The 18,376-nt window shown below is 36.6% G+C and overlaps 1 protein-coding gene across 5 annotated transcripts in view; it reads right to left on the reverse strand.

The window, feature by feature from the left end:
- Positions 1-381: 381 nt before the first annotated feature.
- SAMD8 (sterile alpha motif domain containing 8) overlaps positions 382-18,376 on the reverse strand; it is a 51,858-nt gene continuing 33,863 nt past the window's right edge. For 3 of the 5 annotated variants that reach the window (XM_059169823.1, XM_059169822.1, XM_059169824.1), the window contains 4 exons: positions 13,650-13,745; positions 11,541-11,658; positions 5,456-5,606; positions 382-5,059 (listed from right to left, as the gene is read on the reverse strand). In XM_059169823.1, coding sequence (XP_059025806.1) covers positions 4,755-5,059; positions 5,456-5,606; positions 11,541-11,658; positions 13,650-13,745 — 670 coding nt within the window. In that variant the 3' untranslated portion in view covers positions 382-4,754. Of the gene's footprint in view, positions 5,060-5,455; positions 5,607-11,540; positions 11,659-13,649; positions 13,746-16,342; positions 16,676-18,376 lie in introns of those variants that run through there. The other 2 variants (XM_059169825.1, XM_059169826.1) reach the window with 2 other exon arrangements.

Genomic DNA, 18,376 nt, shown 5'->3' on the forward strand with positions numbered 1-18,376 from the left:
TCCCTGTTCATCATTTTTTTCCAAAGCTGACTTGCCAGGATTATGGCATCTTCCCATATAATTCACAATTAAATGAAAACCAACCAACCGAACAAAAACTTTAATGTGTTTTTTGCATCTTTTCCCTCCCTTTCATCTTAATCCATAATTATTCTAATACCCCAGGAAGATTACTTTTCTTTCCTAGTTTACACAAAAGAAAGGAGAAAGGGCAAATGGCTTATCTAAGAGACAACTAAGCATTAGTAAGAGCCAGGAACTAGATACTATATTAAAATTTAAAGTTGCTGGGCCCAATCATTTGCAAAAATAAAAATTTCCTGTAAAAAAAATAGACAAGCTGCAGTAGTAATGCAAAGACATTCAAATAAAAGACTGCAATTCAACTTTGAAATGTTTTATTTTTAGTGTTTTTAAACATTTTAATACAACAAAGATATAAAATAATATATTAATTAAATCTGGATTTAATTTAGAATCAAGATATTTACTTATATACAACACTGTGCTTCAAGGTATGGCTACCACAAGAACATTCACATCTTCAAGTAATACTAGTTTCTCTGTGGACAGAGTTACATTTAGGTAGAGTTCTTAAAACAAAACATGCCCACTTTAGTCCAAGCTAAATTTGCTTCCCCCACTAAGTACCAGTTTCCACTTCCTTTGTTCCATATCAGAAATACTTCAATTGTCCTAATAATCCATAGATTCTCTGAATAAAAAATTATTAAAATTAAGCATTTTTAAGATGACATTAATAACATGGCCTGGCTACCATTCAGACAACTCAGTAGTTCATATTGAAAGAGACTTGAAATAATAATGAGATTATCATAGTATTCCCTCTTCCTTCCTATCAGACACAAATCTTCCTTATGCTTAAATATGGAATACACTGAACAAAAAGTCTATTGGCTAATTTAGAGTAGAACATATTCTAAAACCAACCTTACTGGTCGCTGAATTATGGTTTACAGATTTCATAGATACTTTTATTGAACTTGACGTAAAGTAATAGGCCACATTTTAGTTACTTGAAATTGGTGGCATTCACTAGGTGTGAGCAGTAGGTGCGAGGGAGACCAAAACCTACTTTCATAGTAATTTCAGTCATTCAGAGCCACTCAAACACAAAGAGGGAAAAACCCTCAACTTCTTTCCTTTCTCACTGGTCACCTGAAGCAGCCTGACTTTTGACTTACTAACAAGTCTCTACAGAGGTGTAGGGGTAATTCAGGCTCACTTTTTACAAATGCAAACCACCTTAACTGCCAAGTGAAGATGGCATTGAAACTGACATGCTTTGTTGGCTTTGAAACTATCTAAAAGAAACCAATACTGTTTAAGAAAACTATTGGACTATTCTAAAAGAGAACTTTCTTATCGCAAATGCCTGAATACCTTAAAGAACTGACACATGACTATTACTGCTAGTTACTCTTAGTAAGGGATAACTTAAGTCTACAAAAAGACTATCAAAGAATTAAGTTTATTAGATCACAGAGTTTAAAACAAGAATATGGTTAACGTTCTCAAGCATTTTGGACCAAGAATGTTTAAAAAATGTTTACTATAAAACTCATGATGAAATTACCTTTTGCGGAATACACTCCAAGCAAGTTAGTGTTATGAATATGACTTTGAATATATAAGTAACACTTTCCAAACAGATGTCTCTAAAACAGACTGTTTCATATAAACTATAAAAGAGTTTGGCTTCTCTGTTCTCTGTTTGTAAATTATAAGATTTTTGGAATTCTGAGTAACAATACTTCAGCAAGTACAGGGCAAGAAAGAACACCACTTGCGGTGTCAGAGTTATAAAACCAGCAGGTCTTCACTCAATAGATTCTTTCTTGTGAACAGCCCACATTTCTTTGGCTGACTGGTTCTAAGGCTACTCTCATTGCTTTCTGATTAAAAAAAAAAAAAAACAGTAACAACTAAAAAACAGACCCAGCATGTGGAAGTTGTATTTTTACTCTAGCAATTCTGGCCACTGAGAATGATGGAGAGGACAGCCATTTGAAAATTCTGCAGCATAGCCAAAAAGTTTCTCCCAAATTATTCAGTGATAATAGCTTATTTGCCATCTTCAAAACCTCCTTACTCCCTATGAACTTCAATACCCTTCAGTAACAATGCCCTGCACAGACATTAAAAAAAAAAAAAAAGAAAGAAAGGAAGGAAAGAAAAAAAAAAAGGCTACACTGCCACCAGAATTATAGAGAAAGGCATCAAGAACTTTCAATGTAACTTCTAGTTTGTATCCCCAAACCAAAAACCTTCTTGGTTCCTTCTATACTAAGGTCTCAGTATTTAAGAATATAAGCCTCTCCTAAGTCTTCAACTGTAGAAAGGAGAAAAAAATACATATGTAGCTTCTCCACCTAGGCCCATTCACCCCCAAAATGTGAATATAAATACTACTCTTCCAATGGCTTACATTTTAACAAGAAAAAAAAAAAAAAAAAAAAGACAAAATCTGGAAATTTCTGGACAAAACAACAACAAAAAAAAACAACTAAAATACAGGTTTCATATTAAAAAAAGAAATGGAAAAGAATTTTGTATCAACACTTTCCAAGAGACTTGGAGATGATGAATTTATGTAAACACTGCCTTGTATTAGTTATGACAATAAATTATAAATCTAGCTTACCTTTTCCTCAAATCAGATATGATAAATGCGAGGCTGAAAACTTATTTTACAATCCTCATTGCAGATTGCTGTTAGGCACTCTCGATGTCAACAGCTCTGCAAAATTACTTGAAATTTTTTTCTATTTTGTTCTAGAATAGAATCCATATGAAGGAAAGAAGACTGATGTTAGCAAGTTTACCATTAAGCAGCTATCTAACATTCCTGACTTAATGTTGCCACAGATTTTTTTCAAACATTTTTCCAAAAGCCAACACTCGATCGTCCCTAGCTAAATATGGTCTTGCTCTGTCACTTGTAAAGAATGGCAGTTACACGGCTTTGACCTCAAGGGTCAAAGTACTTTAAGTAGTATAGGAAACATCCCTCACCCTTCATGATCATGCAGTTTCCTTAGATGAAATCTTGACATTTTTGTCCCAGGCATGTATTAGAATCAATAATTTAAGATATTATAAGATTCTGAAGTATGAGATTTACAAGCATAATAAAACTTGAATTGCCTTGTGCCATTTCTCAGGTGAGAAAAAAAATAATATTCAGAGTCGACTCAAATTGAGATCATTCAGCACGGGCTGGAATTTGTTTGCATAATATTCTTCTCCTGCCCAATCCATTCAGGCTCCTCTGTAGCTTATACAGGGGTGGGAATATGACTTAAAGTGCAAAAATAAAATATTTCACCCACATTAGGAGTGGGTCTCTGCTAAGTGGCCTAATTTTAGACCTCAATATGCCAGCACTTTTTCTAACTCCTTGCTTTAAAATGGAATGTAAAAACCATGCAATTAATATTCCAAGTAACTAAGTTCAATCAGTTGGGGCTCAAAAGCCAATTCCATAACCATTCTGTCATAACTACTAACCAGAATCATTAAAAGTAAAGTGACAAATGTTACCACAAAGGTCAAATTACTTAAGGTACTAAATTTCTAGTGTTGTAAATGGCAACTAACTATATCACTTCCTGACTGCCAAATTAAGACTAAGTAGAAAGAATGTATGTACACAACTGTATTTAAAAAAGAAAAACAACAAAACCTTTTTTCCACATCCGAATATATCTGAGACTGTTTACTTTTGATGGCCAAGAATGACAAATTTCAAAAACCAAAAAGTTGTATTATGCCCGCAACCGTTATAAATTTCTTTTCAAAAACAGAAAAAATATTCTTTGCATGCATACCTCCCTACTTATAGACATAAGAACTTTATCTGACATTTGGTAACACACTCCACTATTTAGCTAATTAAGTAACATCATTTAAAGGCATAAAATTGGGCTGTCATATGTCTAAATAACAACTGTAGCACAAAGTTGTTCCAGGTACCTATCTCACTAAAATTAAGCCAATTTTATTTTTATGGATGCAGCCATTTTTCCCTTATAAACACTAATGACAGTCATACTGAACCCTCAGAACAAAAGAGGAACTGCATCTTTTGTTGCCTCTTTGGTGAAAAATGCCAATACTATATTTGTACTTTTGTCACCTCATGGCCCCTTCCATTCTCGTCTTGTTTCAGGCATCCTGGTAATGTTCAGTATACTTTTCTTAAAGTTGTTTCAGAGGCAGAAATTATTTGTTAGTGACACAGATCACTTTCTAGAGTTGCATTTTTTTAAAAGACAGAAATTAGTTCAAAGAACAAGTACTGCTCATTTGGTAGGGGTTTTTCCTTTAAGATAATAAGGACCTAGAAAAAATTATTTCTTGACTAGAGTCCTAATGAAGTTAGAAAAAAAAAAAAAAAAAAACATTCAATCACCAAATTACTTAAATTCAATAAGCAAGTTCTCAACAGGTGAGGGTAACAGCCTGACTTCAATCACAACATTAAGTCTGCTGAAAGAGAAGGGTCAGAAACATCTACTTAAGCTTCCTACTCACACGGATATGTAAGGACTCTTCATTGCTCTTTCTGGATTTCTACAATCATAGCCTTGCTCAGAACATGGAACTTCACTTTGTCAACATATAAGCCAAAATGCAAGGCATCCGGGAACAGCTTAGGGGGAGAAAGCAAACGTTATTCACTTTCAACAACTACAGCATATTTAACCATGAACCCATTACAAAGATAGACTTTAGCCAATCAATCTTTTCATTATTGCTGGTTTTGAAAATGGCCAACAATATTCATTAGGTACTGTACCATTCACATTGCATTCAAAAAAAGAAAACATGGGAAACCAAATTCTTGCTCTCCTACTCTGCTGATATGCTCTGGTATTGGCTAGAGTATGGTAGTACAAAAAGAGTCTTGTCGTGATATAAAAGGCAATAAACACATCAATGGAATAATGTTCATGAGCAGCCAAAATGAAGAAGATTCCAAAGAGGTTGAGAACCCAGGATAAAGTATGTAAGAAATTCCAGCTTCTTGGTGTATCTGGGAAAAGGACAGAAAGATCATTTTATTTTATTTTATTTTTTTTTTTTAAAGATTTTATTTATTTATTTGACAGAGAGAAATCACAAGTAGACAGAGAGGCAGGCAGAGAGAGAGAGGAAGGGAAGCAGGCTCCCTGCTGAGCAGAGAGCCCGATGCGGGACTCGATCCCAGGATCCCGAGATCATGACCTGAGCCGAAGGCAGCGGCTTAACCCACTGAGCCACCCAGGCGCCCAGAAAGATCATTTTAAAACCACATTCTTTCCAATGCTTCTAAGTCACATGTTTCTTAAGTCAGTCTGCTACTTTCATTCTTCATAGAACTTGACACCCTTCCCTCAGCCTACCCTGTAGCCAGTCATCTAATACATGGAAGCACTAAAGAGATACTTACATTCAGTGACAAAGAAATTCAGCATAGTTAGGACGACTGTGTGGCCACTGAACATGTAATCTCCACAAGTGTGAACACCAGTTAGGGTCATACCAAAGCCACTCCAAATGGCAAAGGCCCGGTGTAGTTTCTCCCATACACTGCCATATATCTATAAAGAAAGCTACAAATTAGTGCTTTTAATGTCTAGAGAGGTAGGGGCTTCCAAACATCCCTCACATTGAAATTCAAATGCCGAATGACTTAGAAATAAGATCTGAACAAATGCAACCAGCCTCGCAGTCTAATTAATTCATTCTAGACATCAAGAAAGTGTGGTCAACTTGTAATTACCAGAATATTACCAGAAATATTACCTTTACAATGAAAAGGTCACTATTACACAAAATATTTTCAAGTTTTTCATCCAATAATGCAATAGTATTTGCTGGTTGTTCTTGCCATTAAGAAAGAGGCTATGACAGTATCTATTCTTCCCTTCTTCACTGGTAACAGAATGTCTACTTTATTTGACACAGCGATGAACTCAACCAAAACACTGCATTTCCTAGCCTCCCTTGCAGGTGTGGTTTTGTGACTAAGTTCTATAAAATAAGATGTAAATGAAAGTGTAAAAGAGTTGTGGGAAGGCTATTTATAAAGGAAAAAAACAACTAGGAGGAAGTCTTTTTCACCTTTCCTTCTTTGAGCCTACAACTCAGACATGATAGCTGAAGCTCTAGCAGCCATCTTGGACTACTAAGTGGCCTTGAGGATGCAAGCCAAGTGTGAGGACAGGAAAGTACAAAGAAGAATCATGGGTTTTTGAGAACTCCATATAGAAGTGTTAGGATAGGAGAGGATAAAGACAGAAGAATCGTGGGTTTTTAATAAGTCCATATGGGTTCACATGACCTAATTTCATATTTCTCTTATGAGGTAGAATAAACCACTATTTATTAAACCATGCCATCTTGAATTTCCTATTAACAGCCAAACCCAATGCCAACTCCCATATATAAGCTTAAAAAAGCCATCCATTTGGAGGAAGAGTTTGAGTAATGGTCCTTCTTTCAAAAAAAAAAAAAAAAAAAAAAAAAAAAGCAAGCATTTAACACATAGTAACAGTACAAAGAATTCCTAAAATTTTACATGTTTTTACTATGTGAAAGACATGCTGCTAAGTGCTTTATGTATTACTGTATTTAATTTCCACAACAATCCCATGAAGTGATTCAATTATGCAGCTGAGGAAATTGGTTTAGAGAGGTCATACAGCTGGTAAGTAACATAACCAAGATGTGAATCCAGGAAGTCTAATTCCAAAGTCCTATGTCTTAGAGGGCCTCTCTACTTCCTAGGGGTGCTACCCAATTCATGAATCGTTCAATAAAGTCAATTAGAGCTTTAAAGAAAATAACCTTACAAAACAAAACAAACAACCAAACAAAAAAACAAAGGCCTATGTTTTATTTAATTGATTTATTTTTTAAGATTTTATTTATTTATTTGACAGACACAGATCAGAAGCAGGCAGAGAGAGAGAAAGGAGGAAGCAGGCTCCCTGCTGAGCAGAGAGCCTGGTGTGGGGCTCGATCCCAGGACCCAGGACCCAGGATCCTGGGATCATGACCCAAGCCAAAGGCAGAGGTTTTAATCCACTGAGCCACCCAGGCGCCCCTAAAGGCCTACGTTTTGAAGTTTCTACTATGGCTAATTAACAACAGAAACAACCTCATAACACAATTTCATTAGAAATCTCACTTGCTGATTATGTACTACCCAGCTTTCCCTTTCTGCCTTATTGAAGGGCAAGATAGGAAAAGGGATCTATTATTAGAGAAAAGAAAAGAGATGTTGCTAAAATACATACAGTTTGGTTCTTAGAGCTGGAGATGGTACTCTTGTGAAAATAATAAATCAGGCAGTGAAGAACAGAGACTGCTAGGAAAATACCTCTCAGACAAGGGCAGGAAACAAGTGATGCCAGTCAAAAGAAAACAATAATTGCTCAGATACCCAGTCTCCTTGTCCCTTCCAATTTTAAATGTCCCAAATATTCTGTATTTTCTTTCCTTAAGGTGGGTCCATTGCTACATTTCAAAAACAGGTAGGTTCTTGGTTTTGTCCCTAAACCTCCTACTTCTGGGAATGAGATTTCAAGCAATTACTTTATTTCAATGAAAATGCCCTACGGAGTTTGCTGTAAGGGACTTGATTGCTAGTTACTATCACCTTAACTTTCTATTTTTAACAACTGCTACAAATGATACAGGTCAATAAGTAGGTTATATTATAATATAAAAACAATTAACAGTATTTAGGGCATATTTGAATAGAAATGTCCATATATAACTAACTGATAATGAAACACAGTCATCAGAGACAGAAAGAGGGCTATCCATACTGTAGAGGAATGGTATCTAATTTATTTTTGCAGCACACATTAGAGCCCAATGCACATATAACATTCTCGTTAGTGGCTGACCCACAATTAAATCCCTCTGCTACAGAAAATTCTCTTTTCAGTATAATAAGCTTATATTTTTATTCTTTAAAATATCTTCTAATCCATTACCATACTAGCCGGGGAAAACTATTCTATCTCTACTTCACATCATGTGCAGAAATAAATTCAAATGTTAAGAAATTTATATATAAGAAATTTATATATATAAGAAATATAGAACATTAAGACTGTAGGGGCACCTGGCTGGCTCAGTGGCATAAGTGTCGACCTTCGCCTAAGCTCATGATCTCAGGGTTCTGGGATCAAGCCCAGAGGTGGGCTCCCTGCCCAGCAGGCAGCCTGCTTCTCTCTTTCCCTCTTTCACTCTGTCTCTCTCTCTCTCCCTCAGCCCCTCCCCCTGCTCATGGTCTCTAAGAAATAAATAATAACCTTTAAAACATAAAACTGTAAAAGTCTCATATCACCATCTTTCATCAATCAGAATGGCAATGACTCCAATAATTGATAGTTGAGTAGTGCTGGCACAGGAGTGGGAAAACTGACATGAATACAGTATTGGTAGTAGTGATAAATCTACTTTTTCTGCTGGGTATTTGTGCAGTATGTATTTAATGTACATATTCTTTGATTTCATAATTCTACTTACAGGAATTTATCTTAAGTAGATGATTAAATAACAGAAAATGCATAAGTGCACAAGAACATTTACGATAGCATGATTTATAAATAGTAAGATTTGGAAAAAACATAAATGTACATGATTTAGAAACTGGTAAATCATACAATGGACACTGAAGCTATTAAAAAGATGAAATATAGGGATGCCTGGATGGCTCAGTGGGTTAAAGTCTCTGCCTTTGGCTCCAGTCATGATCCCAGGGTCCTGGGATAGAAACTTGCATTGGGCTCTCTGCTCAGCGGTGAGCCTGCTTCCCCCCCACACCTCTCTCTCTGCCTGCCTCTCTGCCTACTTGTAATCTCTGTCTGTCAAATAAATAAATAAAATCTTAAGGAAAAAAAAAAGATGAGATATAGTCATATGTATTTCTTTAGGAAGAAAGTAAACAACATACTATTAAATAAATATAAACCGAAGAACAGTGTCTGCAATATAATCTTATCTTTTATTTAAAAAGTATCTACTATATAAACTTATATGAATGTGTGAATATGCTTAAAAACAGTCTATGTGGAGGCGCCAAGGTGGCTCAGTCAGTTGGGTGGCTGCCTTTGACTCACGTCATGATCTCGGTAAGGGTCCTGGGATCGAGACCTGCACTGGGTTCCCTGCTCAGCCGGGAGTCTGCCTTTCCCTCTCCCCCTGACCCTCCTCCTTGGCTTGTGCTCTCTCTTGCAAATAAAATATATATTTTTAAAGATTTTATTTACTTATTTGTCAGAGAGAGAGTGAGAGAGAGCACAAGCAGGCAGAGTGGCAGGCAGAGGGAAACACAGGCTTCCTGATGTGGGACTCAAACCTAGGAGCCTGGGATCGTGACCTGAGCCAAAAGCAGATGCTTAATCAACTGAGCCACTCAGAAATTCCTCAAATAAAATCTTAAAAAAAAAAAAAAAAAAATCTATGTGGCTATATACCCAACTGTTAACAGGATTATTTATGGGATGGGTGAAAAGAGAGGGAATATGATGTTTTTTCTTTTTAATTTATATATTTTCAGAAAAATAAAACACTGTCTTCACAATAAATCCTAAGTGTCATATTAACCCTTCTCCTTTGCTTACTGGTCAGTCTCCTAATACGGAGAAAGTTATGTCACCCTTAAGCTCAGGGCTGTAGTTTTAGTTATTGATCCTTTGGCTGCTTAATCTTCCTTGTTAGCATTTCACCTATTTATATTGTAACAGAAGAGCTGACACATAATTTTGTTTTACACATATACAAACAACATTAAAATTACAACAAAGGCGCCAACACAGATATCTGAGTATTTGGCAATAAATAGCTAAAGCACGGAGGCTTAGAGAAATAGGATAATAAATTCTTTTGTCCAAATTTAATGAATCACGAAGGCCAATTTTGTATGTAAAATACAGATGATTTTCAGGTTTTAAAATTTTTTTTTTGTTCCCATCTGCATAATCTCTCCTCTCGCAATTTAATCAGAAGAGAAGATATTGTCTATAATGTACCAAAACAAGCTACAAAATTTAAAACAAAAACAAGTTGGCCATTATTTAGTATATCCCAGCAAAAAGTGAGGTTTAGAATAGTGTGTACTTTAAGTGGAATATAGTCAAATGGAAAACTTTTTAAAAAGAAGTGATAAGGACATCAAAGGGACCACTGTCATGTTATATTTATATGGAGAACAAAGGCAAAAGAAAAAAATTAAATTTCCTTACAACTTACAGCCCACTGACAGACAAGTCCTTGAGCCATGCAGAGTGACCCTCCTCTAGGAACTCAGGGGCCTCGATGTTAATACTTTGCTAAGGGCAAAAGGCAATTTTAGCTTAACATTATCCTGACCTCCAAGATCCTATAAGTCTCCTTTAACATATAAAAATTCCTTCAGAGGGGCATCTGGGTGGCTCAGTGGGTTAAAGCCTCTGCCTTCGGCTTAGGTCATGATCCCAGGGTCCTAGGATAGAGCCCTGCATCGGGCTCTCTGCTCAGCCCTGCATCGGACTCTCTGCTCAGTGGGGAAGAGCCTGCTTCCCCACTGCCTCTCTCTCTGCCTGCCTCTCTGCCTACTTGTGATCTCTGTCAAATAAATTAAAAAAAAAAAAAAAAAATCCTTTGGAAACTTCCTTTATCTCTATCCCCCAAGATATGGCAGTAGCCATCCTCCAAGATAATGGACCCCTGATATACATCTGAAGGGTGTCATGACTAAGGTTTTACTAGACAGTAATAAATGACCTTGTCCTAACAATAGCTAACCCCCTCAAGGCCCTGGAAACCTTGTTTCCACAATTCCCTAGAGACTTAACGCTAGTCCCTAAGCCCTTCTCAGTTTGAACGTTATAATCAGTCACCTGTGACAACCCCAGTGCAGATCTCTCCGCTCATGGGTCCTGTCCCTGTGCTTTAATAAAACCACCTTTTTGCAGCAAAGTGTCTCAAGAATTCTTCCTCTGCTCTGAATCTGAACATTTCCACATCAATATGAGGAACTAAAGATGCTCATGATGGTGAGAAAGGGAAAATGATAATTGAAAGAAACTTGTTTTCCATAGCTCCACAGCAAAGAACCAGTATCAATGGACATATGTAAAAAGGAGGTAGATTCTGGCTTAAGGATTCTACCGAATTATTTCTAGAGGTTTATTACAGATATTAAAAATGCTAAAAAGGACATTTCAAACATTTTATCTATCTATCTATTTATTTATTTATTCTTTAGAAAGGAGAGACAGGCAGAGAGAGAGGGAGAGAGAGACAATCTTAAGCAGGCTCCATGGCCAGCATAAGCAGATGCTGGGGGCTCAAACTCACAGCCCTGAGATCATAACATGAGCTGAAATCAAGAGTTGGACACTGAGCCAAATGATCCACGCATGCACCCCTAAAAAGCATTTTAACACTAAAAGCAAAGTTTTAGCCCTGTTACAAATATGGTGCCATCAACCCACCAAGAATAAGCAAGAATGATAAAGAAGGTAGCAGGCTACCTTTCCAGTACACTGCAGGTGCTGTCCTGGCACGGAGAGGGAGGTCACAAACATGGTAAAGCAGCGAAGCAAGAATACCGTGCCCATCAGACTACAGAGCCTTCGGAGAAGTATTGACCTGTGAACAGAGTGACCAAAAAGAGAGAAAGATCAGAAGAAAGCAAACCAAAAATCTCCAGGAATCAAGTGTTTACTTAAAGGGAGAGCAGGCAGGAAAACTACCAGAACTAGATTCTTTGAAGAAGACAGAATTCTTAAAGAATCTTAGATCTGAAATATCACTGTCTAATAGAACTTTCTGTAATGACAGAAATGTTCTATAACTGCACTGCCCAATAAGGTTATCTACATGTGGCTCTTGAGCACTCCTTTACCAAGGAGGTAAATTTTGACTTCATTTCATTTTCATTAATTTAAGTAGCCACCTGTGGCTAGTATCTGCCATGTTAGACAGTGCTCACCTAAGAGCATCATTTCATTGATAAGAAGATATGGCTAAGAGAAAGTAAAGGAACTATCCAGGAAAAGAAGGACTAGTACCTACCCTGACTCTTGGCTTAAAGTTAATGCTGTTATTCATATATTGTTCTTTAATTATTTACTTCATGAAAGGTAAAATTAAATAGGGTTTTAGGGAATTTTTGCTGAATAATAAAATTGTAAATTGGTTACTGATAGTAGCTATCTTAAACATTCTCTAACTTTTTAAAACTTAAAGTATAAAAATACTAAATTTTTTAAATACTAAGTTTTATATTAAATATACCTAGCAAAAATTTTGAACTGCATTGTGATTTCACTTGTGCTGTCATATTATTTTTTAAAATGTCCAAACCAAAACAGACTATAATAATGTAAAGCACAGGGACTATGATTTACATGGTTTCAAAATGCTCTTCTCACCCTCAAGGAAGCAATGAACACAAGAGATCTCAAATTTTAGTGTGTACATGGATGTGTGGAACCTAGGAAACCACATTTTAACAAAAGCGAGGTGATTCTAATGAAAGCAGTACAAAGGCCAAACATTGGAGAGGAACACTTTCTTTGACCAATTAAAGACCAAAACTTGTAATTAACTGGCCACTGCTGTGCTTTGCTAAACCTACCAAAATTTCCTATATGGTAAATTCTTTCTTGTTTAGAAGAATGGAAAATTCAAATTCATAGGGTCTTGTGAGCCAAAGTTAAACCACAAAGCAGCAGTGATACTACACATTTTTAAGCCACCTCTGTTTTTAAGCAATCCAGAGTTAAAAAATATTGCTGGAAAATGGAAACGAAGCAAATGATAGCCTACCAGTATGACAATAGCAATGATCAACCTTTCTTTTCAACGTCAAAGCAATGAAATAACTGCTGCTTGGGACCTAAAGCCCATCACTGGTTTACCTCAGATCCTTCCTGGTGAGGAGGAGAGGATAAAAAATTCAATAAAGTGTCCCTGTTCTTCATCAGTGTTCACAGACAATGGAAACCAGATCTATAAACTACATAGTTTGTAAAATTTTTTCATTATGCCTTATTTTTTTACTTAATCAAGTAATTTCCCTGCATTAAAGTAGAAAAGAAGCTTCCCCTTACACTTCATTTTAATAAAAAAAATTCTCTCCTTTATATTTCTTAGTGAAAGTGCCAAAGAAGCCCTTTCCCTATTCAGCAATTTCCTGTATCATCTTAAGCAAACCACACTGACTAGATGTACAGGGTATGCAAAATAATCTCTTTTCTAATAGGCCTCCTCCAAGCAGAGAATTTCTTTCATCCAAACACTGTCCATGACCAAAGACTGTCCTTGGAGGAGTTTCTATTCTTCCACAAAAACATTTCTGATTTTTTTTCAAAGAAAGTTACAGCTAGACTATCAGCGGTTGATTGGCTCATGGCTGAACATCACCATCTCTGATCTTTGCCTGCAGAATATATTCAGAATACAACTAAATATGTAGATATTACCTCACAGTGACTTTTTTGTTGATCAAACCCGAAACATTTTCCATAACGACTAAATGAAATTAACAAGGAAACTTCAAAGGGAGAAACAAGGTTTGATGAACTTTATCCAAGACAGTCGAAATATTTTGTCTTTTAATGGCATAACTGAGGTACCTGTGTTTGTGAAGAAGAAGAACCAGGAGCCAAATATAGCACAAAATCATGCCACATACTTCTGTCATGGCAAAGGCCCATGGGATTCTAGGAACACTGGAACAGAAAAAAAATTACATTTTGGACTGACAAGAAGTGTATGTATGTAATTGACACCCTTTGCAATAAGATACTCTTCTCATTGCTTCCTAGTAACTTTTATCTCTTTTAGGAGATGGTATTCAAAGAAATTGGGGGGGAAAACCTGTTTCATGAAGTATTCCATTTACCAAAACCTCTTTGCTGTCTGTGATTCCCAATTAATGGTTCTCTGTGAAGAGGTTAAAAACCCTTTTCTTCTTCTCTGTAGCATGTTGACCTGGATACAGAATTGTCCACAAACATCAATGGGAAAAGTTTCACTTCATGCATGATGTGCTAACTGAAGAATCAGGGCTTGAACTTGACTCTTTTTTTTTTTTTTCTTAGAACAAATTTGGTTTTGTTTTAGAGGCAATAGAGTTTTTGTTTTGTTTTACTCCTTTATTTCTCTGTGCCCTCCTTTGTTTTATATCCCTATTTTCTTCTCTCTTTTCAATTGATTTCTCTTTCTTCACCAAATCCACAGCTCCCGTGATTATTCATTAGTGAAGTATATGTCACATTTCTAAATTTAAAAAGAAAGAGAGAGGGCACCTGGCAGGCTCAGGCAGTTGAACATGCGATTCTTGATCTCAGGGTTTTAAGTCTGAGCCCCAGACTGGGTATAGAGATTACTTAAAAATAAAATCTTAGGGACGCCTGGGTGGCTCAGTGGGTTAAGCCACTGCCTTCGGCTCAGGTCATGATCCCAGCGTCCTGGGATCGAGTCCCACATCGGGCTCCTTGCTTGGCAGGGAGCCTGCTTCTCCCTCTGCCTCTGTCTGCCATTCTGTCCGCCTGTGCTCGCTCTCTCTCCCTCTCTCTCTGACAAATTAAAAAATAAAAAAAAATAAAATAAAATAAAATAAAATCTTAATAAATAAAAACATACATAATAAGAGGAGGAGGAGGAGAAAAAGACGACACAGGAAGGAATAGGGTAAATGTGAAAATGAGTTAGTGCAAACAGGTCATCTGGTAGGATTATTGTCTTATTTTTATTCTTTGTACATTTCCACTAAGAATTCTTGTACAATAATGTGTTCATTTTATAAGAAAATAAAGGTATTTATTAAAAAGAAAACATGAAATCTGAATGAAAGATATTAATAGTCCATTGCAAACCTTATTCAGAGTTAGTGAAGAGAGTCAATCATCTTTAGTCAGGGACTTACCTTTTATTTGTTACCTCAGAAAAAAGACTTCTCTTTTTTTTTTTTTTTTTTTTTAAGATTTTATTTATTTATTTGTCAGAGAGAGAGCAAGCGAGAGCGAGCACAGGCAGACAGAGTGGCAGGCAGAGTCAGAGGGAGAAGCAGGCTCCCTGCGGAGCAAGGAGCCCGATGTGGGACTCGATCCCAGGACGCTGGGATCATGACCTGAGCTGAAGGCAGCTGCTTAACCAACTGAGCCACCCAGGCATCCCCTCTTCTGTATTTTTAATCTATTACGGCCTTATTTATCTGGCATTACTGGGGAATGGGTTATTGTATCATATTGTATTGCATCATATATTGTACTGTTTCATGTATTGTATTGTATCACATATCAGAAATTTTCAGATAAAAGAAAGATTCCTGAGGTGCCTTGGTGGCTCAGTCAGTTGAGCATCTGACTCTTGGTTTCAACTCGGGTCATGGTCATGGTATCGGGCTCTGTGCTTAATTAACATGGAGTTTGCTTGAGATTTTCTCTCTTTCTCCCTCTGCTCCTCCCCCCTCAAAAAATACATCTTTAAAAGAAAGATTCCTTTAAGTGACTTTTAACCATATAAACATTTAAAATGAACATTTTAAAAAACCGTATTTGTACCTATACATATACATGCATGTCCAAAAATATGTGTGTGTGTATACATATATATATATAAAAATGTATGTAAAACAGTTTTACAATGTTTAGGATGAAATTAAGTTTTCTGTCCCACCCCCTACCTAATTCTTGCTCCCCAGAGGTAATCACTTTCATCCTCATGTCTTATTTAGCATTGTATATTTTAGTTAGCCCCCCTCCTACCACCCACTCCCATTTTCTCTTCCCTATTCTCAATATTGTTGCACAATTTTTTTAAAAATAAATTTTGCGGGGCGCCCAGGTAACTCAGTGGGTTAAAGCCTCTGCCTTCGGCTCAGGTCGTGATCCCAGGGTCCTGGGATGGAGCCCCACATCGGGCTCTCTGCTCAGCAGGGAGCCTGCTTCTCTTCCCTTCTCTCTGTCTGCCTCTGCCTACTTGTGATCTCTGTCAAATAAATAAATACAAATCTTTAAAAAAATAAATAAATAAATTTTGGCTTTTACTTAACGTAAGTTTGTAAATATCATTTACAACTGAGTCAGTAAAGAATAATCCCTTTCTTTTTTTTTTTTTTTTTTTTAAGATTTTATTTATTTATTTGACAGAGAGAAATCACAAGTAGATGGAGAGGCAGGCAGAGAGAGAGAGGGAAGCAGGCTCCCCGCTGAGCAGAGAGCCCGATGCGGGCCTCGATCCCAGGACCCTGAGATCATGACCTGAGCCGAAGGCAGCAGCTTAACCCACTGAGCCACCCAGGCGCCCTGAATAATCCCTTTCTTATAGCAGAAATTCTTAGAACTCTCTAGAGCTAAAATACAGCTTTTTTTGGTTTGCTCTGTTTCTTATATGCCTATCACCATTCATCTTCAAACTATTCTATCAATTTCAATTTTTTCTTTTGGGGATATTTCTTCTAGAGCTCCCCCCCACCCCCCAATTTAGTATGGTTGCATTTTCTAGTCCTCCTGTATGGCTCTTTTTTGAAATAAAACTTGACCTTCGTCTTGGAAATTCACCTTTTCTGTATTAGATTCTTTGGCTCCTGAATCCATGTTCTCCTCTTTTTCAATTTATTCCTCAGTCTTGATGATGTATATCCTCCAGTCATTTTCTAAGAAACATAGGCGAAGGATAAACTTGGTTGTTGTTGTTGTTTTTAAGGGGTGGGCAGAGAGAGAATCTTAAGCAGGCTCCGCACCCAGTTTAGAGCCTCATGCAGTGTTCCCAAACAACCCTGAGATCATAACATAAGCAGAAGCCAACAGTCAGGATGCTCAAATGACTGAGCCACACAGGTACCCCCTTAACTTGTTTTTAATGTTAATTTTACTGAGGCTTAATTAACAACCAGAAGAGAATCATCTCTGTTGGGTGTACAGTTCAATGAGTTTTGACAAACATATTCAGTCATATAACCGCCACCACAATAAAGATAAAATATTTTCATCACTCCAAAAAGCTCCCCTGTGCCCCTTTATAATCAATCCCCTCTCTCATTTCTAGCCATGGGGCAACCACTCAACTGATTTCTGTCCTATATAGGTTTACCTTTCCTAGAATGGCATATAAATGGAATTGCACAGTATTTATCTACATACCTTTTGTATCTGGCTATTTTCACTTGTCATAATATATTTCAGATTTACCCATGTTATTTCATGTGTAAGTCTTTATCCACTCTTTATATGATTTCTTTATCCATTCACTGGTGGATGTATATTTTGGATATATGATGGATATTTGGATATATCCCGTTTTGGGTGGTTTTGAATAAAAACCACTATACATCTTTGTATGAACATATGTTTTCATTTCTCTTAGGCAAACACTTAGCAGTGAAACTGTTTTGTCCTATGTTAAGAGTATGTTTAGCTTTTTAAGAAACTGTCAAACAGTTTTAAAAGCAGTTCTGTCATTCTGCATCCCTACCAGCAATATATGAAAGAGTAGGAGGTGCTCTAAATTCTCATCAGGTTATTATACATTTTTTTTTCATTTTAGCAATTTTAGTTAGATGTGGGGTTGGAAAGTTTGCAATATTTAAAGACTTACAAACTTAAGAATTTCCTTGGTTCTAGCCTTATAATTAACTGGTAGTTTGCCTGGACAGAGAATTCTACGTTAGACCTTATTTCTCTTAGAAAGTTAAAGATAACTGCTCTCGTTTTCTAGCTTCCACACTTGCAAAGAAGTTTGATTCTATCTGGATTTCTAATCTTTGTATGTTACTTGATCGGTCTCTTAAGAAGCTTTTAGGATTTTCAGCCTAAATCCAGTGTTTTGAAATTCTCCATTTCTTGTACTGAGTGCTCAGTGGGCCCTTTCAATCTGGAAAGCCACATCCTTTGAATTTGGGTAATTTCCTTACATCCTAAATAATCTTCCCTTTTTCTCTATGTTTTTTGTTTACTGTTTTTGTCTGCTATTGGGTCAACTGGATGATCTTACCTTTTCTCCTCTTTTTTTTTTTTTTTTTAAAGTAATCTCTACGCCCAATGGGGGGCCTCAAACCCACAACTCCAAGTTCAAGAGTGGCATGCTCCACTGACTGACCTCTCCACTACTTTTCATTTGTTCTACATACTGGGCAATTTCTTCAAATCTGTGTTCCAACTAGTCTACTGGATTTTAAATTTCTACTTCCATTTTTTATTTTCCAAAAGCTTTTCTTTCCTCTGAATTTCTTTTTATAGAAATTCTGTTACTGTCTCGTAAAATGCAACATCTCTTATCTGTGAGAACATGCTTATTTTTTTTTTGAAGTGTTCTTCTGCTCTCCATTTTGTATTTCCTACTTTGCTTTTTTCCTGTT

This window comes from Mustela lutreola, chromosome 4 (assembly GCF_030435805.1).
Source record: "Mustela lutreola isolate mMusLut2 chromosome 4, mMusLut2.pri, whole genome shotgun sequence".
Taxonomy (NCBI): Eukaryota; Metazoa; Chordata; class Mammalia; order Carnivora; family Mustelidae; genus Mustela; species Mustela lutreola.